The sequence below is a fragment of the Diceros bicornis genome, chromosome 10, assembly GCF_020826845.1.
Source record: "Diceros bicornis minor isolate mBicDic1 chromosome 10, mDicBic1.mat.cur, whole genome shotgun sequence".
NCBI classification, from domain to species: domain Eukaryota; kingdom Metazoa; phylum Chordata; class Mammalia; order Perissodactyla; family Rhinocerotidae; genus Diceros; species Diceros bicornis.
The window spans coordinates 32,992,334-33,015,220 of record NC_080749.1 but is presented as its reverse complement, the minus strand read 5'-3'; the positions used below and the strand labels follow the sequence as shown (position 1 = coordinate 33,015,220).

Sequence of the window (22,887 nt, the reverse complement as noted above, 5' to 3'; positions counted from 1 at the left end):
AATTTTAAGTATTTTATACCCATTCACTAAAAGAAGCCCACTAGTACTTACTTTTCCTTCAAAAGATGTTGTTAAAAGTCTATTTTGCAATGTATCTGAATTAATTACATTTCTTTAAAAAAGCAATTGATAGTTCAGATTTTTCAATGGTTCAGATAAACCTCTTCTTCCTCATGTCCATTTTAATAAATTTTTACTGTACTTACAAAGTTATCTCATTCTAGTCTCTTCTAAGCTAGGTGCTAAATCTTCATAAAATATCTTAGATTTCCTTAATTAAGAACTAAAACGTCAAATTGAAAACTCTGCCTGGGTTAGGAAATGTTATCTACACTTGGGAAATCCACGAAATAGCTATAGAAACTCTGGTTGTTAAGCAGTAGGAGAGTTTCTCTTAAAATATACTATCCCCGGCAGCTGTTAGGCTTCACAGCTGTTATATTAACAGCTGACAAGGACAAGCTTTCAATGTTAGGAAAAACAAGAATCCACAGAAAATGTGTTGCCTCCAACTATAATTTCTCATGGTTCTTACATTTATGTTTCTAATATTTTGCAATGTGAGAGAATCTGTTACCATGCATGATGTTTACTGTTAATTATGAGAAATAGAAGGCAGCAAATATCCCTCTGAAACAATACTTTCTTCTATACTATATCATTCCACAGCATGAGACCCTGTTTCTCTTAAAATTCTGGCTCACAGTGCTTCTGAAAGCCAGATGGGGACAAGTTCATCAATTTGAAATCTGACACAACTGACAATTCAGAAAACGAGAAACAGATTCCACTGTTACTTTTGACTGTTGGCCCAACAGGCTTGAAAATGAACCTTTCCCTACTTCCCACGACCCCAGAATAGCTAGATGCAGTAAAGTCCACTTTTACTTGCAAGAATTAGAATATGGTTTCAAAGGAACTGTAAGCTCTTAAGCTTCCCAGAGGATATGTATAGAATGTACAGATTACTGAAGAACTCAAAACTTTTGAGGCACATAAAGATACATAATTCCTCATATCACTTCAACTCCAAGCCTAAAATGGTATCATCAGTAGATTTACAAAGGGCATGGGTATCAGATAAACATTGTAAACAACTGGCCAATAGAAGCTAACAAAGAGGAGGATTTCTAACAGAAAGTTCAACAATGTCATTGGTTCCCCTTTATGTTCAAATTATTCAAAATTATTCAAGTTATTAGCATAAAAAAATAATGGTCTCACATTCAATTAAATCTAATTTGCACATTACCTTCCGAGTTTGCATTTTCTCTGTTCTCCTCCGAAAGGCAACATAAGGGTCATTGTTGGTAGAGCCATCTCTTTTCTCTTGTTTTATCTGAGGAATGAGGGATGGCCCCCTGCAGTTTTTACGTTTTCTCACCCAGTAGTCGTATACAGCTTTAATAAGGTAATCATCTTCGTTTAGCAGCAGTTTTGCTTCTTGAAGTGTTACAAGCTAAATGAAAAATACAAAATCTCATCTACTACAATGTTTGAAAAAGAGAAATCAAAGTTGAACTATACATACAGAAAAAAATGTGATAAGTTCATTATGATCAGATACCATGACGGCAGAAAACACAATTCAATTCAATCTAACAAAGGATTTATTAGTAAGAAGATTTATCAAAATTAAAATTTTGCCCTGAGAGGAAGTGAGTTCCACCACTTAAAATATTTAAGAAGCCTGGATGAACGATAGTTGGGAAGACTACAATAGATTTATGCCTCAGATAAGTCTCAGACTAGAACACATCCAGGGTCCTTCAAAATTCTGATATTCTGTGATTCTACACATTTGAGGATCTACTAGTTTTCACTAGTCTACTAGCTTCTTTCTGTGTTTTTGTTTTTCAGCAGAAACTAGAAGATAAAAGTTTCTTTTTATCTCCCTCCAAAATAAAAGACAAATATTCTTTAATGTATCGCAACTAATATAGTATGCCTCTTTTGAAATTGTAAAGGGATAAATTTAGCATGTTTCCAGAAGTTTCCACACTATGCAATTTTCAATTTCTTGTACCAATTACATACAAAAGCAATTTGTCTATCAAAGCTGGTTAAGTACTAGAGAATCCTTTTTCTCAACACTCATTCTGCTAATGACATTGTTATGTCTGGGACAGTGGCCCTAAGATGATTTCCCTAGGAGCTCTGACATTGGTATCTCAAGGATCCACTTCTCCTTTATCAAAGCAGCCAGTATAATGCTAACATATCTCAAACTAAGGTTTGTAAAAATTCACTTGGTCACATCTGTTTTCTTGCTCTTTCTGAAGATCAGACAGACCAATCAGCTTTAGCAGGATGGATTAGGTGTTACACCTACCCATTTACAGTGAATTTTAGAAAAAGATCATGGAGTTTTAGGACTGGAAACCCTTGCTGAAGTGATGTTATCCCAATGTTTTTACTTCTATCATTTTAGACATAAAGATTCATTTTCAAAGCAAGTTGAGATATCTCCTAAGAAATGTTTCTCTAGAACTTGGAAATGAAGGGAAAAACTTTCTCACTGAAATTATAAGATCAACATACTAATTGATCTGCAGGTTGTATGAAGTCATCTGAAGAAAGCATAACCCACCAAATAAATTTCTGATATGATCTGACTTATACTGGTATAACTTCATGGAATAAATGTAATGATCATTTGGACTTCCAGTCCTATGATAGTGATTACCAGGGCTAATTCGCTGGTTTCTTATTATAATTTGGCTGCCAAGATGGTTTGACCACAGGAAGAGAATACAGTGACAACATCAACTCAAGTATTCTAGTCCATGTGACAACTACATTTACTACAGTAAAATTACAAGTGGCCATTCTTCGGTTCACTCAGTGTCTCAGTGGAGTCACCTTAACTGCACCTGAGAGGCTGAGTAAGTTGGTCTTTATAGTGTAGGGCCAGAGCCTGGAACATGAGATCAAGCCAAAAGAACCAATATTTCCAAATAGCAACTTTAAATGGACACCTTCCTACTGTTAGTGAAGTTTTCTGGAATCGTGACAGATACCCCCAAAAGTCTACAAGAACAGTGGCAGAATAAGAATCGAGCTTTCTGGATCTAATAAAATTCTACCACATGCTGGTAGCATAACAGCATGACTGGCAGCTCTCATGTGACCTAGGGACCAAAGGAAAAACACTGTAATATGCTACATGTGCTTCAGCTGTTTGGTCATTCTGCTTCTGATAAAATTTCGTAACCTTCACTAACTAAATCAAGAACGAAATCTAGGGGCTGGCCTGGCGGCGTAGCGGTTAAGTTCGCATGCTCCACTTTGGGAGCCCGGGGTTCACAGGTTTGAGTCCCAGGTGCAGACCTACACACCTCTTATCAAGCCATACTGTGGCGGCATGCCATATCAAGTAGAGGAAGATGGGCACGGATGCTAGCCCGGGGCCAATCTTCCTCACCAAAAAGAAGAGGATGGGCAACAGATGTTAGCTCAAGGCTGATCTTCCTCACACACACACAAACAAGTAAGAACAACATAATCTAATCTTAGAATGGGGAGCAGGATAGGTGTCTTTCCATCAACCAGTAGAGCAGTACTGAGTTTCTTATACAACAATACTATCAACATTGCTTCCTATCCTCCTGCAGGATGCGTCAGGGGATTAAAACACTGCCTCAGATTTCCTTCTCTGGTGCTTCTTGCTCCTGCTAGAAATGTCCTTCTGACTGGTCATTAAGTACTCTCTTTACATCTCAGGTAATAAGAATTCAATATACAGTTTACAGTTAAGTATCTGATATTTCTTTCCAATGTTAACTGTATTTTCTCAGTCAACCACTGATTTTATGTTATTATACAGCAAATTTTTATTTTATTGGATAATTTTGGTTTTAATCATTCTGTAAAAATTATCTTTAGCTATTCTAAGGCAACCAGTATCACTGCATCTCTATTATCTTGGTGACAGCATCAATTTGAGTGGGCAAGAATTATTTGCAGATAAAGTAGTACAAATTGGTTGTGATTAAAAGTCCACATGACTAAAAGTCCACAAAATCAGAATCCTACTATTTTTATACCCTAAGAAAAAAGTTCTGTCATTTAGCACTTCATTTACTAGAAAGCGTGGAAATTAGCATTTAACTGGCAAAAAGATCTGTGGTAAATTTATTATTTTCGAGACAGCTCTGAGTTGTGTGATTTACTTGATTTACTTATTTTGGGGGCTTGGGGATGGGGAGAAAAAATTATCCTACCACATAAGCTTTTCTTCTAGACTGCTACTAGCTCCATGAGGACAAGGATCATTTAGTTTGTTTATATACAAAACTCATGGTCTAGCAATTTCAATAAATGCATTTTTTAATACACAAATGAATCAATTACGTGTAAAAATTAGTTTTTATATATAAAACAGTCAATTAAGCAATAAGTAGTTAATAATCAACTACTATCAGCTGATCATTGTGTTACAGGTTGTGGGGAAGATGAGGAAAAAACTAAGAGAAATCCACTACTTAAAGAAATTTACAATATGGCAATAAAAGTAAGACAAATACAAATTAAACAATACGAGAACAATGTAAGAACTCTGGAATTGAGTTATTAGTGCAGAAAGATAGAGAAGAGTCACAAAACACTCCATCTGGGCATGCCTGCGTTGGTAGCTTAAGATACAAAAATAAATTCTGAGGACAGATACCAAAGGAAATTGCAACAAATAAGAGGCAGAGGAGCAATGGAAGAGGAGATGAAGAAAGAAGACAAGAATCAGGAAATGTGGAGGTCAACAGCATCCAATACCACAGGGATATTAAGCAGGATACAGGCTGAAAAGAGGCTCCTGGATGAGAATTAGGAGGCCACTGGTGATCTTAAACAGTGCAACTTCAGTTACCTAAAACGGATTGTGGTGTGAGTAAAAAGAAAACAGTATGGCTAATCTGTTGAAAATTTGTAACAGAAATAGGGAGAGACATCCGGTGGTAGTTTATTGAGCTAGATGGGGTCAAATGAAAAGGCTCTCTTGGACACAGGAACCCTTGGCACATTTTTGAGCAAAGAGAGAAAGACAGAAGAAATGAAAAGAGAGATGCTTGAATATGAAATATTCAAGAAATACACAGGTGCACAAGGAAGAGTTAGAATTACAAGTTTAGGGACTGCAGGAAAGGAATAAAAAACACCTAACTCTGAGTTTGGGGAGTCAGTGGAAAGATAAGGAATACAGTACAAGATCATGTGGAGTTAAGGGAGCAAGTTGTTTTGTAAAGGTTAAACTTGAGAGGTCTGTGGACCATCTAGGTGGAGATGCCAACAAGCAGCACAAAAAGAGAAAAAAGAAAATTCTGGAGCTTGACAAAGAGGTCAAGGCTAAAGGTATATGTATTATTACACCCACAAAAATGATCACTGAGGTGATATTATCCCAAAATACACAGGATAAGTATACCAAGAACAGAATTTCAAACAACCCTGATGTTTGCAGGAGTTAAATGAAAAGGAGTCAGCAAAAGAAAATTAGAAGGAATGGTCATGGAAAATAACAAGAAAACCAGAAGAGAATGAATTGTATTCAAAAGACCAAAGGTGATGACAGTTTCAAGAAATAAGGAGCACTCAAGTAAGATAAACAGATGGTGGCTGAAAAGAATCTCAGCATTTGGCCACAGGAGTTTTCAATAACGACTGCATCACAATAGTCTCCACAGAATGATGAGGCAGAAGCTTTGCCTCTGTCTATCTTTTGTCTTTCTCTACCTACCTAATAAATACCGGTTTAACCACAAACATGATTCCTTGCCCTGGGGTCTGGTACTATCCTAGCCCCTAAAAAGGGAAAACAAAGAAATCCATCAATCCACAGATCAAGGACTTAGAATGAGGACAGCCTTTTGGTATCTTTAATCCTTGGTTCTAATAACAGGACCAGGGCCGGCCCCGTGGCTTAGTGGTTAAGTGCGCGTGCTCCACTGCTGGCGGCCTGGGTTCAGATCCCGGGCGCGCACCAACGCACTGGTTCTCCGGCCATGCTGAGGCCGCGTCCCACGTACAGCAACTAGAAGGATGTGCAACTATGACATACAACTATCTACTGGGGCTTTGGCGAAAAAAAAGGAGGAGGATTGGCAATAGATGTTAGCTAGAGCCGGTCTTCCTCAGCAAAAAGAGGAGGATTAGCATGGATGTTAGCTCAGGGCTGATCTTCCTCACACACACACACACACACACACAAAAATAAATAATAATAATAACAACAGAACCATTATCTTGTTGCTATGACAAAACCCCCACCTTTATCTCCTCCACTCCTGAAAGCAGAGGCTATCATGCTCTGAGCCCAGCCAGTTGTTTTAGGGCCTGGAAGCTTGGCACTGAGCAAAGAGAACTAAAATAGGATGGTGCTGATTATACGTGGATTGTTAACTGTACTGTTTACATGCTTGTTGTTTACCCTGTCCCAACAAGGGCAGAACTTCTGTCACCTGTCTTGTTCACCTGAGCACTAAATAAAGATTACTGACTGAATGAAAGAAAGCAAATTACAGATCAGAGAGCTGAAGGCTTCTGATGATATAATTTCAGCCACCATGAGTAATTTCTGAGTAATCAGGGAAAACAGGAGAAATACCAAAAGACTGATCAAGCCTAGGATTGCTAGGAAAATTTTCTTATAAAGAAGAAAAACTGAGACTATATCTGATGCCAGTGATCAAAAAATCCTAGGAAAACGGTGAGTGCTAATTATAATGAATATTCATTATATAATTAAAGTAAATTTCCAATTAAAAAAAACTAAGTAGGTAATCTCTCAAAAAATTGATTAAGTTGAATTTTACAAAATTCAGTTTTCAATGTATTTCTTTGGATAGCACACTAGATAATACTTGCCATGAAAGTGGGGGGGAAAGACTGGTAGAAAGGCTAAATATGCAGCAAAGTCATTTTACAATGGAAAAATTTGGGAAATACTCTGAAGAGCTGGTAATGCTTCAGGGATTTAAAGAACTTAAGTTGGGATGTGAGGGAAAAAAATAAATTTGTATGGGTAAACTAGTGAAAAGTTTTAACAGTCTACTGTAAAAAGTTTATTTATTTATATCTGTTAACTTCTTTCTACATTAATAACAATTGGCATATATTAATATACCACATAGACACACCAACAATTATTTTAAAAAATAGTTTATCTTTAAATCTAATTGTACTATCAACACATGCTGATTATAGTAAATTTGGAAAACACAGAGAAAGAGAATAAAGAACATAAAAATCACCAATAATTCCAGCACCTAAATATAACCATTGTTGGGATTTTGTTGTGCTTTCTTGTTCTTCTATGCACATGTATAAATGTAAACGCTTTACATTTATTCAGTTTTTCACTTAAACAATTCTGTATCCTGTTTTTGAAATCTAACATATATAATGAGCAATTTCCTGTGGCATTAGATATCCTGCAAAATAATGATTTTTAATGGCTGTATGATATTCCACCCCTATAGACAACTTTTAAGTTATTCTGAACATCTCTTTCAAAAATCCTTGACATTTTCACTAATTATTTTCCTTGAGAATGATTCCTAGAGGTAGGATTACTAAATCAAAAAGTATAAACATTTTAATGTTATTGACATACACTGCCTAATTGCTTTCCAGAAAAACTATACCATTTTAAATTCTCTATACTATATATAGAACATCCCACTACAGAAAATTCTTTATTACTTTGTGAATAATTTTTACCTCACTTAAAATTTTAAATAATATATAAATAAGTAAAACTAAAATACATTTAAAATGATAAGAGTACCTTAATATAAATAGGAGCAACTGAGATAACTGAGCAACAGAGAAAGATTTAGTATGAGATGCCTGCCGTAGAGACCCAACCAAGCAAATTTAATTACTGAAGCACCAAAATAGTCCTATGAAAAGGATCAAGACATTATAACTAGAGTTATTTCTACATCCAAACAATAACTACAGTTATTTTTATATCCAAACAAGAAAAAAGTCAGAACAGTACTCTTCACACTCCTATTCAAAGAAATTATGCTTAAGTATTCAGCTCATGGAATAGTGTAAATAGAAATTCTAGGATGTCAGGAAAAGAAATTCAAGAGATAGTAAAATGCAATATACTCAGGTCCAAAGAAAGGGCAAAATAAAGCTAATTGGATAAACCGTTAAGACAAGAGATATTTTTACAAAGTACAGTACCTGATTAGAACTGGCTTTTTCAAGTCTGTCAATCATAATTTCAAATTGCAAAGGCTTAATTTCCATCTTTCTGTTAAGTCTATTTAATAAGGTTTCATCTTCTGAATCCATATCATAATCTGGTTGCTCGTTGTCTAGATTAAAGGCTAGAAAAGAAAAGAAAAATTCTTCAAACTGAGAAATTATGGAGTTACATAGTGTTCATATTTGACCACAGAATATTCTTAAAGTATAATGCACTGACCAAAGAGAAGCTCATGAGCAGACATCTAAAAATTGGTTTCAGAGACTAAGTACACAGTGGAAGAAAAAATAAGATTTTAATTCATATATGATTTAAAGTTTAATAGACTAGTAAAAACAATAACTAAAATTAATTTATTTTAAGAACAAAAGATCATAAATATATCCTAAAATATAAAATAAAAACTAGCAATTATAAAAAAAGATGATACATATTTATCAACATGGTAGACTGGTCACATAATGAGAAACTATGGAACAAAATTAAGAATCCAGAAATAAAGTCAAGCATGAAGTATATGATGGGAATGGCATTTCAAATCATTGAGGATAAAACAGATTATTAAACAAAAAGGGGGGAGTGATGGCATGATATTTTTTAAGCCATCTTAAAAAAAATTAAGCTAGATTCCTACTTCACTCCTAACACCAATAAATGATATATTCAACAAAATTTTACAGTAAAAAATAAAACACATAAAAATACTAGAAGAAAAAGCAGGGGGAAAATGCTGTATGGGAAGGTACTAGCTCAGAAGCCACAAAACTGATTAAAGAAATGCAAATACAATAACGAGATAATATGTTTCACTCATCAGATAGACTAAGATCTAAAACTTGATAGTACACTATTTTGGAATGAATGGGGGAAGAAGGCCTTCTCAAACACTGTGAGGAGAAAATTGTAAACTGGTATTTAGTTAAATTAAAAATACATACTCTTCAAAATCGTCCCATTTGCAACAACATGGATGGGCCTGGAGCGTATTATGTTAAGTGAAATAAGCCAGAAAGAGAAAGACAAACACTGTATGATCTCACTCATATGTAGAATATAAACCAACACATGGACAGAGAAAACTGGACTGTGGTTACCAGGGGCAGTGGGGGTGGGGGGTGGGCACAAGGGGTGAAGGGAGTCATATATATGGTGATGGACAAACAAAAATGTACAACCCAAAATTTCACAATGTTAGAAACCATTAAAACATCAATAAAAAAAAAATACATACTCTTGGACTTGGCAATTCTATTTCTAAGAATTTATTCTATAGATAAACTTACACACAGACAAAGATATACATACAAGAATATTAGCTGTGACACTGTAAGAAGTGAAAAATATAAAACAAGCAATGTATGTGAGATTAATTAAATAACCGTTTGTACATACACGGAATAGACTGAAGCCCTGAGAATGAATGACAATGACGTACGTATACTGATATGGAGTGAAACTAATCTTCACGAACATTAAGTTAAAAAAGCTAATAAGGTACAGAATAGTGTATATAGTGCACTAAAATATGTTTTAAAAGGGTAAGGAGAAAAAAATATATATATATGCTTATTAATGCACAGAATATTTTTGGAAAGATACATAAGAAACTGCTAATAGTTCTCTACTTCCAGGAGACTGGAGTAGGGGTTCAAGGATGGTGGCGAGAACTAAAAATTTCTCTTTGTTCCCTTTTGTATTGTTTGAGATTTTAAGCATGTACATGTATTAACTCTCAAAATATAAAGGGAGAAAAAAACTAAAGTGACACAAAATAAGAGCTGAAATCATTTGTCGAGATTTAGGGCCAGGCAATGAAAGAGACACCAAACACCAACAGGTTGGTTATTTAAAGGCAGCCTACATATCAATATGTAAATGAATATCCTACAGTCATACTGTGTGACATGTCCTGGCAGTCTCAGATTCAGCATGACATCCTTAAAGGTAGTTTATAACACACTAACAGAAACAGATGTTACATTTATATAATTTTAGTAAAATCAGCCTCCCAGTACAGATAGTACTGATGGCTATAAAATATTTAAAGGCAAAAATAACATTATAAAGCAAATGACTAAATCCCAAAAATCTGAATTCTGGTTGTTTAAAAAAATTATAGCACTATGTAACAACAAAAAAAACAAGAATAAATGTTAGCTATCACTTACAACCTTATCTAACATTTATTATGGGCCAGGCAGTGTTCAAAGTGCTTTATACATACTAAATTAATTGTCAGAACCACCGTGATTACTAGTATTTTATCTCCCAATGAGACTTACATTCTAAAATTTGTAAAAATTTTATTGTATTTAACTTGTATCACGTAGTACACAAGAAAGTTAACAAGTGAGAGAAATTATAGTTATTAATGAACTAACGACACAGATTATTTTGTATGATTTAAAACATTACTGAAAATAAAATTTATTTTTTCCTTATCTTGATGTATTGTTTTTATTATACATTTATCAATAATTCAAGAGTATGCTTTTAAAAAGTCAATTCAATCTGCATCAAACTCAGTGACAGATTATGTGGACCCCACAAACTACACAAATCACTAAAAGTTACTCTTCCTTCTACAAAGCAATGTTCTATTTGTAAATGCACATAATGAGAGTTAATGATCTGCCTTTAGTCCACAGACTAAAAACAGTCAATAAACTCAGGTATATCCGATATAACTAGAAGACATTTTAGAGGAAGATAGGTTTTAAAAAATTTCAAGTAGAGTTAAGCTGATATACTGAATTGCTAAGTTAAACACAAGTTTTCAAAGTTTAAGGGCAAGGCCATATATGCAAATTTTGCAGCATCATCTTTTATACACCTACTTAATCTTACTCACCACTCATTCCTCCACCTCCTATCTGCTCTGTCTTCTTATTCTACTCTTACAAAAGCCAGTGCCCTGGCTTGTGAGGCAGGGGAAGGGGCAAGAAGAGCTGGGAAATAGTTCAGAAAAATTAATAGTGAGAACTGATAGGAGGTCTGACAATGTGTTAAAGCAGAACCAGGGCAAAGACCTGCAATAGCACTAAGTTTTCTGACACTGCCATTTTTTTAATTCAAAAACTGTACAAGAATATCATTATGGCTTCAGGTATTCTATTGCTTTCAAACACCTATAGCGTTTCATCCGTACCTCTCTTTACCTCATATTATATGGATTTATCTCCTCTACCAGAGAAAAACCCGAATCTTTAAAAGCAGTGATTACGTTGGCCATACTTGTATACTCCCTACACAGCACTTAAAAGAAAAAAAGAGTAAAGGCTGTTGAACAAAAATAGCATTTCTTAACTATACAAATATAAGAAGAGATTCTTTTAATGTATTTTCTACGTGTATTTTCTGTAAGTTTATTGATACTTCATTTTTTCAAACCCAGAAAGCTTTTCCCTGTTAAAAAATAAATCTTACACAAGCCAGTCACTCAAACAAAACAAGTAAAACAATCCCTACTCCTCCAAAAAAGACGGGGAGGAGGCAAGCAGGAAGTTGAAAACTTCTTTATGTAGTTGATCCACAGAATTAAGATATGAAGAAGGTTAATACGGGCACGTGTCTGCGTGTGTGTGTGTAGAAGACTCCTATGGTGAAGTTAACTGAGCAGTAAATAACAAAAAAAGAAAAATGAGGGAACTGGAGAGTATGCATGATCACCATGAAAAGGAATAAGGAAGTGGGAAGAAAAGTAGATCAGAAAGTTCCCTGTAGTAAGCACTGGGTGACTACCACTGTTCAGGAAAATTTGGTTACTTTCTGGCAGGGGGAGCAACAGCTCCCAGTGTCAGTAGGGAAGTGAGTATAACCTGCTGTTTGAATATATAAGGAAGGCATTTACAAGTTGACTGGTTACAGCTTAGAGAATATACAGAACAGAGTTGGTCTAAAAGTAGCTGGTAAAGCAAATATTACTTCTAGTTAAAAGTACCTTTCAAAGTCCCTTAGATTGCCTTTTGTTTGGATATATAGTCATGTGTCGCATAACGACGTGGATACGTTCTGGGAAATGTGTCATTAGGAGATTTCGTCATCGTGTGAACATCACAGTGTACTTACACAAACCTAGATGGTATAGCGTACGACACACCTAGGCTGTGTGGTATTAATCCTAGGAGACCACTGTTGTATATGCAGACCATAAACGTCATTATGTGGCACATGACTGTACTCATATGCAAGTATCTAACAAGCATAGCTATCTAATAGAATGAAAATACAGAGAATCCAGGAGAAGAAATAATACAAGAAAATTCCCCTGAGCCAAAAAACAGCAATAAGTTTTCAGATTAAAAGGGGTTTACCAATCACGGTACAAAATGAGTGGCATGTAATTCAATGAAGCACATAATGATGGGTGAGTTACTGACTGCTACTTCATAATATTATTATGACTATGAATATTACTATTATTATATAATATTATGCCCATTAAATGTTGTACATCAAGGAGAAACACCTGTTCCCCAGATTTCTACTCAAATATCCAGGAAGAAAAAGTACAGGAAGAATACTTTCAGTTTCTTTCCACCCCTTAACTCTCTCCTCAGCCAAGGAAGGAATGACTTAAACTGATTAGTGAACTTGAGAGGAGGACCTATCAGCTTAATACCTTCGGGTGCATGTTCTCTCATGGTTCTTCCTTCCATTAGACAGGCTGCATTCTAGTTGGTGCACTACTACGTGGTAAGCACAAAGGCCGATTTTGCCCCTCTATGCAGAGACCTGCTCTGTCAGTGACCAATCAATGGTGGAGTAAGTCTGCCTAATTCAGGGATTAAATATTATAAAGTCCATTGAGGCTATATATCTATGTCTCGCCTTCCAACACCACTTTTATTAGCAATAAAGCTGAAATTTTATATGTCTATGTCTGTTTCTCAATTTGTTCTGAAGTAGAAAAGGGAAAGGAATGTTATTTTTCGCCCTCCTAAAGCCCCACAATTTATTTTACAAGTGATTATGTTTTTTTTTGACTCCAGAACATTCTAACTTCTATATGTCAGTCTCTATCATATAGCTCCTAAGATTATACATACTCAACATCCAGAGTTTATTTCATTCACTCTCTTCTCTCTGGTTATTTACACAACTAGGATGCAATATGCCATGCGGCATAAGTACTCTCTAACACACTGAATGTAGGCCAAACAAAAGTGCTTTAAATTTAAGGCTTTGTAAAAACAAAACAAACACTGATTAATTTCCCTATCTTAATTCTGTGAATTTAGAACTTTTCACAAAAACCCATCTCTGTATTTACAGATATTAATTCACTGTGTCTATGTGTTTGTGGACCCTCCTATGCCATGTTTGATACCATGAGACATTCCGTTACACAGGGAACTGTACCATAGATGAGTAATCGACTCTCAAACAGCCAAACCATAGGTGATCAGTGACCTATGAAATGCTTCAGGGTTTAAAGCATACCTGGGCCAGATTTCCTCTAACAGAAATGTAAACATAAAGACGGCTTCTAGTTAAATAAGGCAGAATGTCTCAAAATCCCATTAAAAGAAAAACAATTTTTTTTCAAATGGCATATATCCTCAAAGGTGACAAGAATGAGCAGGTAAGAATTATCAAATTTTCAGACTTAGAAAACACATAGATTAGCAGACCAGAAAACACTGAAATATAAAATGGCTGGGGGGGAGGGGTGGATGACACAATAAGACACAGGAAAACTCCCCTTCCCCACCTAAAGACTTAGAGAGTTGAAATCAACAGTTACTTTCTGAAAGAGGGGGTAGGGCACTTCTGAGAATAGGAAGATTGGTTAAAAATCTTTATACAGATAATTAGACCTTTCCCTTATCCAGTGTAGCTAGGCAACTACTTTTCCTCCCAAACGGTAGAAGACTGTGGCTTAATCTGCAAAAGTTGCTCCAGAGAGCCTGAGGACTCTGGAGCAAAAGGAATGATAAGGGAAAGTATAAGGCTCCATACCAAAGGAGAAAGATTAAGAGCAAGTCTACATGTTGAACCATGAACTCTCCTACCACTGCCATCTTACTCCTCCATCCCCATCTCCCAACTCAGCTATAAAAACAAAAACACTGTCAGCTACCTAGGAATAAGACTGAAGAATTCTTTTATTGGAAAATTGACCAAACCCCTAAAGAACACCACCAGATAAACGACCTCACTCAAATATAAATGGACAGTCAAGTAATCCAGATATTTGAAAAAAGACAGCAAAACAAACATAAAAAAAGGAACTCAGAGGAAACAAAGACAACAGAAGGGCAAGAAAATAAATAACCTCAGAGATAGTATTGCATCCATGAAACAAGAACAGAAACAGTTTACTATATAAAAGGAATATTTACAGAACAAAAAATTAAAATTTAAAACTATAATAGCAAAAAAATAAAGAACATCAGATTTCTCAACAGCAACAACGGAAGTTAGAAGACAATGGCACAGATGCTCAAAATTCTGAAGGACGAAAGTTTCCAACCTAAAACTCTTTACCCAGCCAAACTGTCAATCAAGTACAAGGCTAGAATAAAAATAACATCAGACACGCAAGGCCTCAAAAAAAAAAATTCACCTTACACACACCCTTTCTTAGAAAGCAAGTGGAAGGTGTCCTCCATTAGAATGGAGTAAATCTAAAGGGATGAAAGCATGGAATCCAGGAAAAAGGGAAACTAACACATGAGAGAAACAAAGAAATTCCCAAGATGATCTATGATAAGCATGCAGCAATTCTAAAAGCAATCAGTCCAGAATGCAGCAGCAAAAAGAATGGTTCCAGGGGCCAGCCCAGTGGCGTAGCGGTTAAATTCGTGCGCTCCGCTTTGGTGGCCCAGGGTTCACAGATTTGGATCCCGGGTGTAGACCGATGCACCACTTGTCAAGCCATGGTGTGGCAGCATCCCATATAAAGTAGAGGAAGATGGGCACAAATGTTAGCCCAGGGCCGATCTTCCTCAGCAAAAAGAGGAGAATTGGCAATGAATGTTAGCTCAGGGCTAATCTTCTTCAAAAAAACAAAAACAACAACAAAAAAAGAAAAAGAATGGTTCCAGGAAAAAGTGTCCACGGAAGAAATAAAACTGAGAGATTATCCGACTGTTTGAATACATAAGAGAGCTATACTTCTGTTGGAGAATTTGCAGTAAATTAATGATAGGCACATAGAAAAAGAGATAGATATAAAGATAAGGACGTGATCGCCTTTGAAAATAAAAACCTAAACAAGAAAGGAAATGTAATCACTGTCAAGCACTTGTCTCAGCTGTTAATATCTGCAGAATGATAATCCTGTATACACTAAATACCAAATTAATAATGTAAATATACCCAAAAAAATGACAGGGAAAGCGTGCTGAGAAAAGAAGTGAGAGAAGTAAATTCTCATTTTAAATGATCCAAGTCAAGAGATTATATTTTTAAAAAGTTTAAAAAAATAGTTATATAAGCCCATTATTTAGAAAAATGAAGATATATACCAAAAGAAACAAGTAAAAAGGATTTAAAGGTAGTTGCCTCTCAGAATGGGGAAGAGACTGCCCTTTTTGGAAAGAAAAAAAAAATTCAATGAAGCCTACTAACATATGTATCACTCTGATAAAGAATAAAATGTAAATTTAAAAACTAAAAAAAACCCCATAGAGACAGTAAGAATATTAATGATGGGAGCAAAGAGGTAAAAAGATGCCATTTATTAATATGGCCCATGGAAGAACAAAGCTGTGAAGTAATAGAAACTAGGAGGAAAAAAGTAAAAGAATTCCAGTTCCAGTTTACAGGCATTAAGAATCTTTACACTCATTCCAGCTTTTTTGCTTTAGTTATTTGAGTGATCGCCAACTTGACAATATATTTTCTGGATCCCAAGTCAAAAAAAATCAACTTTTTTTTTAAAGGAGATAAAAGGGAGAGAGAAAGAGGGAGATCATATTTATACGACAGTTAAGAAATGTGCATACTGACTAAATATGTGCATACTGATTATAATATTAAGAAAATGCTGTTTTTAAGGAATGGTGTGAGAATGATATTGTGATTATGTCGAAAAATTCCCAGAAAATGATGTTGGACTGGCTATAAAATTATGGGGTAGGGAAAAAAGGTGTAGCTATAGAGGAACAACATTGGCAATGTTGAGTGATAAGTACATGGCAGTCCATTATACTATCCCTTCTACTTTTGAACATGTTGGAAAATTTTCCATAATAAAAGTTTTTAAAAAGATAGGTATTTAAAATATATAAAGAATCTTAAAAAAAAATGAGTAGGAAAATGACACAGAGAAAAATGGACCCAAAGATATGACGAAGTAACTCACATAAAAAGACGCTTAACCTCATTTGCAATTGGTGAAAAGCAAATTTAAATCAACAAATACTATTTCATAGCCATCAGATTGGCAAAAATTGTAGTTTGACAATAACAAGTGTTCGTAAAAATATGAGAAAACAAGAACCCTCACACACTACTGGTGAAAACATAAACTGGTATAACCAGTTTGGACAGCAATTCTGCAGTATCTAGTAAAGTTAAACATGCACATTCTATAATAACCAACAATTTCACTTTTAGGTCTACATCCCATAGAAGCTCTCATAAATGTGGACAAGGAGACACGTACAAAGCCATTTATTGCTACATTATTCACAAGAGCAAAAAATTAGAAAAAAGCTAAATATCCATCAATAGAACAGACAAACTGAGATACTAACACAAAATTATATTTATGAAATGAAAACTTATGTTGACACAAAAACATGCACATGAATGTTCATAGCAACTTTATTCATAATAGCCAAAAACTGGAAACAGCCCAAATGTCCTTCAACGGGTGAAAGTTAAACAAACTGTAGTACATCCAATACCATGGAATTATACTTAGTAATAAATACAATCAAACTAATGATACATGCAACAACTTGGATAAATCTCAAGGGAATTATGCTGAGTGAAAAAAAGCCACTCCCAAAAGGTTAAGTACTGTAGATCCATTTATATAACATTCTTGAAATGACAAAATTATAGAGATGGAGAACAGATTAGTGGCTGTAAAACAAAGCTAATAAATGCAACTATCTCATAAGATTCTTGTCAGGATTAAATGAAATAACTTGTGCATATCATAGTGTCCAGTACAGAGTAAAAGTGCTCAGTAAAGGTAGGCTGCTATTATTACTCAACACTACTCCAGTAGTAGATCAAGACTATCACATAATTTAGCAGAAGTGAAAGTAAAGTACAATACAATATTATAGGTCTTTTTAGTATTAATGCCCTTAATAATCAGCCTATACAGAAATCATGGTTTTTAGTTTAAATACTTTAAAGAAGTTCCAACTATGAATAACTGGAAACTATAATAATATTTTGCACACAAAAAAGGTACTTCTTTCTGTTTCTCTAAAGGTTAAGACCTTCCGTGTAAGAGCTGCTACATCTATTTCTCTGGCTTATTTTCTTAAGACTGATTTGTAACCAATGTGCTTTTGATTTATAAAACTCAAAGTCACAAATGCTTCAACAGAATCTGGGAAAACTTTTCAAATTAACTCACAGTTAAAAAAAAAAAAAGTAATAGCCATTTATCCAGCCATGGTTACACTTAGGAATAACTTTTTCTATTATTCTGTGAGTCCATACACATAAAATTTTAACTTAAAGCGAAAAAGAAGTAATAAATGGCAGGGGTAGAGGCTTGTTAAATAACTGACAATAATGTTATGAATGATTTCTTTCTTATATGTCTTACCCATCTGAGAAAAAAAAAGTGATTCTAAGCAAGTCACCAGTGGATTTTAATTACTGTTTTAGTTAAAATAGTCTAGATCAAGGGATGGCAAACTATGGCCTGTGCGCCAATCTCACTTGGTAGCTTGTTTTTGGTAAGGCTGTGAAAATGTAAAAAAAGGTTTTCACGTTTTTAAAGAGTAATTAAAAAAAAAAAAAAGGAGAAGAAGAGGAGGAGAAAAGAAGAGGAAGAAAATATATGTGGTAGAAACCATATGTGGCCCCCAAAGCCCGAAACATTTACCATCTGGCGCTTAACAGAAAAACTTTGCTAACATCCTGGTCTAGATTAGTAAAAAAAAGAATTGTTTCTGAAACACTACGCAAGATAAGCAAAGACTGCTAGAAAAGTACAGTTTTCAAAATTTCACTCTTTAGGGTACTATTTCCTCTCTTTGCTCTCTCAGGCTTTAGCACCCATTAACAAAGAAAATAATCAATATGGCAGGTTATCAAAAGATACCGCTTGAAATACTCTTAGGGATGTGAGCTAACAGCAAGAAATCTGCTGTTGTTTAAAAATGAAATCATCCTTAAGGATTGTCTAGCTCTGAAAAGTTGAGGTCTGAATTTGGCCAGAAATTTATTTCTAGGCCTCTGAAGTCACCTGCTTCTTTTCAAGAACTGACAAAAATCAACAAGAGCTACTCATAGCTCTTATTTAGAATAGAACACTAAATTTGATTTACATTAATATTATAAAATAGTACTGGCATTTCTGCTATAATACAAGTTCCTGGGGGAAAAAAAATCCTTTATAGTATGCAAAATTGTGCACCAAAAATAACAGGCTTATGGAAAATCTATGTAACTTTGTTATCAGAGTCCAAACAAACCGTAAATACTACATTAGATGGCTACATAAGCCACTCAGAGAGGCTGGCTACTACCAAGGAATACTAAAAATGCACAAAATAACAGAATGGAATTGCTGGCTTGTGGGTACAGAGACAACACAGATTGCAATGGAGCTCTGCATTTGTGCTCCAGGAGGAAATGCACCCTGCCACCAGCTAAGAGCTGTGCAAGGCTAGGGGTGTACCTCTCTGGGAAAGGAACGCTAGGTGCAGGCACTGTTTTTAATTTTCTTAATATAGAGTTGAAAGGGCTCTTACATGTGGAGCAGCCAAGCTAAAGCCTTTGTCCCACCCTACTGAAGATTTTAATTCTTTTCTTGCTATTCCAGCCCCCTACAGTAAGGAAAAATCATGAAAGAACCAGGACAATTTCCAGGGAGCACTGACACCATTCCCCCTTTTATTCATCGTTGCTGAGTTAATCGGTAGTACAAACACATGTGCATCATAAGAGACTGTAAAACAAATCTGTATTACTGAGGACATAAGGAACAATTTTATCTAGATCATCTGTCCTGATGATATTTTTCTTATAAGGTCCTCAATGATACAAATTCTCTGTCATAGCTCTTTTTGTAAATGAATATTATTTTTAAATCTTACCAATCAATCAATAAATAATAAAATGAGAGATGTATATAAAGTGTTTCAAAGGCAACCTTTATGTTACTATTCATATCCAATTTGCACTTAAAAGGTTATTGGGGGGGGCAAGTCAAGAGAAATTGTTTTATTTTATTTTTTAATGTGGTAAAATACACATAACATTATTTATCATCTTAACCATTTTTAAATGTACAGTTTAGTGGTATTAAGTACATTCACATTGCTATGCAAGCATCACCATCTTCCATCTCTAAAAGCATCCAAAGAGTTTTATTCCATAATTTCCTACTACCATTTCTTATTATGCTGCCAAAAATATGAAAATACTTAGTACTGTCTAGAAATAATACCTATTTCCTACATGTATGACAGAAATGGTTTATAGAGTGAATCAAAAGATGTTTGAAAAACATACAAAATGCCTGATTTAGTAGTAATTCAATTTATTAAGTGCTTACTCAACAGATCCGGTAGAGTGCTAGGTACAATAGATAAAGAGATGAATCCCTGTCCTGGGGGCTTTGTAGTCCCTCATTTTGAGTATGACAGTATTGACTTTTACTTGTAAATACTTCTGGATAGGAAAAGAACTTTGTGTTCATTATGATTTCCCTCACAAACACACATATCTTGTGGTCATTGGGCTTAGAACACTGTTCATCTTCCAAAGAAGTATTACACTGTATCCTTTGAATTACTTGACCATGTTTAGTTTAGGTTTTTTTCTGTCCTCTGACTTAGAGGAATGGTCTGGCTATATACCATCCTTCTTTTGGTTACTTGAAGTAAAGAGGTTAACTTGGGTACGTATTTTGAATTTCAGTTCTTTGGAAGTGACTTGCACCACTGATGGATATTGTGTGCTATTAATGAGAATGATTCAATTTTCCCTTCCAAAGAAGGAAATCCTTTTAAAACAAGTCTGGCAATATCCCTCATGTTGTTCTTTTCCTACCAGGTCCCAAGCAGTATGGCTCCAGCAAAAAAAGATTAAAAAAGGCCGATTTGCCATTAAAAATAGAGTGATCAGAGAATACACTATCAATATTCACAAACACATCCCTGGAACATGCGCCTCACATACCAAGAGATCTGAAAAATTCACTATGAAGGAGATAGAAACACCACATGTGTATACTGCTAACAGGCTCCACAAAGCTGTCTGGACTCAAGGAATAGAAATGCACTCCACCATATTTGGTTATGTTCAGAAAACATCATTAATATGAAGATTTGCCAAAGAAGCTCTATACATTGGTCACCTATGTACATATCCTCATTTTTAAAAACTTGCAGAGAGACAGAAGAGCATTTTACAAATCCGAAGACCACGGGGCTTTGCATTTCTTCTTTCCACCCAGTGTAGAGTCATGGGCATCGTTCAAAACCAATGGGTAAAACTAGGGTCATCTCTGTGGTCTACAATGCATCTAGTAATAAACTGGTCTGCACCAAGACCCTAATGAGAAACTGCATTGTGCTTATCAATAGTACACAATACCTAGCAAATGTACAAGTCCCACTACACACTGTCCTGAGTCACACGGGGCAAAACTGACTCCTGAGAAAGAAGAAATTTTAAATAAAAGGAGCCAAAAAATTCAAAAGAAATACGACTAAGAATAAAAATTTTTGAAGGAGTTCCTCCTCCAGAGCAGAGACAGCTTCTTAAGAGCACTGCTTCAAGGTCTGGCAGAGTGGCTAGGCAGATAGCTATGCGCCGGAGAGCAAGAAGCTGGAGTTCCATCTCAGGAAGATCAAGGCCCAGAGAGGCAGACCCTCTTCCCTCCCATCTTAGTTCACACAATAAAGCAGTCTATTAAAAATTTTTAAAAAATCAAACAAAACCCAACAGACAGTTAATATAATAAAAACTAAACATTTAAAATCATAATAAAGTTACAAAACAAGAAAAAACAAAAGGCTGTCAAATCCAGCTTCAATACTTCTAGCAAAGGGGCAGACAGATGTACTGTTCGACAGCTGTTTCTTACAAAACTTAGACTTAAAAGTTACACAAAAGAATGGCAATTCCTGGTTTTAAATGTTTTTATCATCAAAATTATTCCATTTTTATTAGGGAACATTTTTCACCTAAAGTTGCTTGTCTTCTGGACAGAAATCAAAGAAAATCAACTAAAGAGGCTATAGACACTAAAGACTGTCTATGGAGAATGGAGACAATGTTTACTACTATATTTTCAGACTTCTTTCCTTACAAGCTGATGTTTCTCTGAAGTTCAATATGTATTATTGAGGGTCTATCACGTGCTAGGTACTAACAACAGAAAGGAAGAATGGGGAGGCCCAAATTAAATGCTGCCTGGGTCTTAAAAAATTTTTTTAATCTATGTGCAATTTGTCAAGAGGAAAACTAGAATAAACAAAGATATGCTGGGAGATCCAGACTCCAATTTGCTTTACCCAAATTACATAGTAGTTACTCTTCTCTAGTAAACAGAGGGTAAAAATCTTAAAAATTAATAGTTCCTAAGGGTAGTCACAGACCAGAAACCAGATGTTCAATTAATCACCTAATTCCCTTTCCTCATGTTGGTGGAAAAATACCAGGTGTGGGAGAAAATTATATAACTAAATATGGTTACTCAAGCAATATTTAATAAAGTAAAAATCTCAGTGTAATAAAATAAAATTTGGGTAGTTGTCATTTTTAGAAAGTTTTTTCTTATTCCTGGAATCCATTTTGAATTTTCTCCCTCTTTCAAATCTCCCTCTCTCCTCCTTCCTTTTCTTTCTAGTATCTTTTTCTAGTATCTAGTCACCTTTTTCTCTTTCTAGTACACTACTACTAGGGTCATACTAAAAAAACAAAACAAGAGAGTAAGTTAAGGTGAAGATCAGACATATTAGTTTACATGTTAATATAAATAATAAAGAGTTACATAATTTAGAGCAGGAAACACCTTATCTTACAGATCAGAAAACTGTGAAAGATTAAGAACCTTGGGGAGTTGAGCACAACTATCAGGGTCTTGACTCACAGAGCTCAGTACTTTTCCCACTACCTCACACAGACACTAAATTAAACTCTTCTAATCATAACAGAAGTAATAAAAAATTCTTTGACTGTTAAAGGAGCAAAAATATAGATAAATCAAAAGACTGTTTTTGTTCAACTTAGGACTTAAATGTTTAAGCTTATAAATTATATTTAATAACCAAAGATAAAAAAGATTAATCTGCAAATAAAATAATTACCAGTTGACTAAAATATGTGTAAAACAAGCTAAGTGAACCTAGTGCATCAGGCACTCAAGAATTTGTTAAAAACAAACATTAAAAACTAAAAAGAGAACAAATGAATACAGCTTCCTACTTAAAGTTATTTCATGTCAAGAAAATTTCCAATATTTACCTATGAATTATCAATGGTAATTTTTTTGTGTGTGTGAGAAAAATCAGCCCTGA

General features: G+C 34.9%; 1 protein-coding gene across 1 annotated transcript in view; it reads right to left on the bottom strand.

The window, feature by feature from the left end:
• Positions 1-22,887, bottom strand: part of EPC2 (enhancer of polycomb homolog 2) — a 128,081-nt gene that overhangs the window by 29,827 nt on the left and 75,367 nt on the right. The window contains exons 3-4 of the mRNA XM_058548927.1: positions 8,191-8,336; positions 1,253-1,459 (exon numbers count right to left, since the gene is read on the bottom strand). Coding sequence (XP_058404910.1) covers positions 1,253-1,459; positions 8,191-8,336 — 353 coding nt within the window. The remainder of the gene's footprint in view (positions 1-1,252; positions 1,460-8,190; positions 8,337-22,887) is intronic.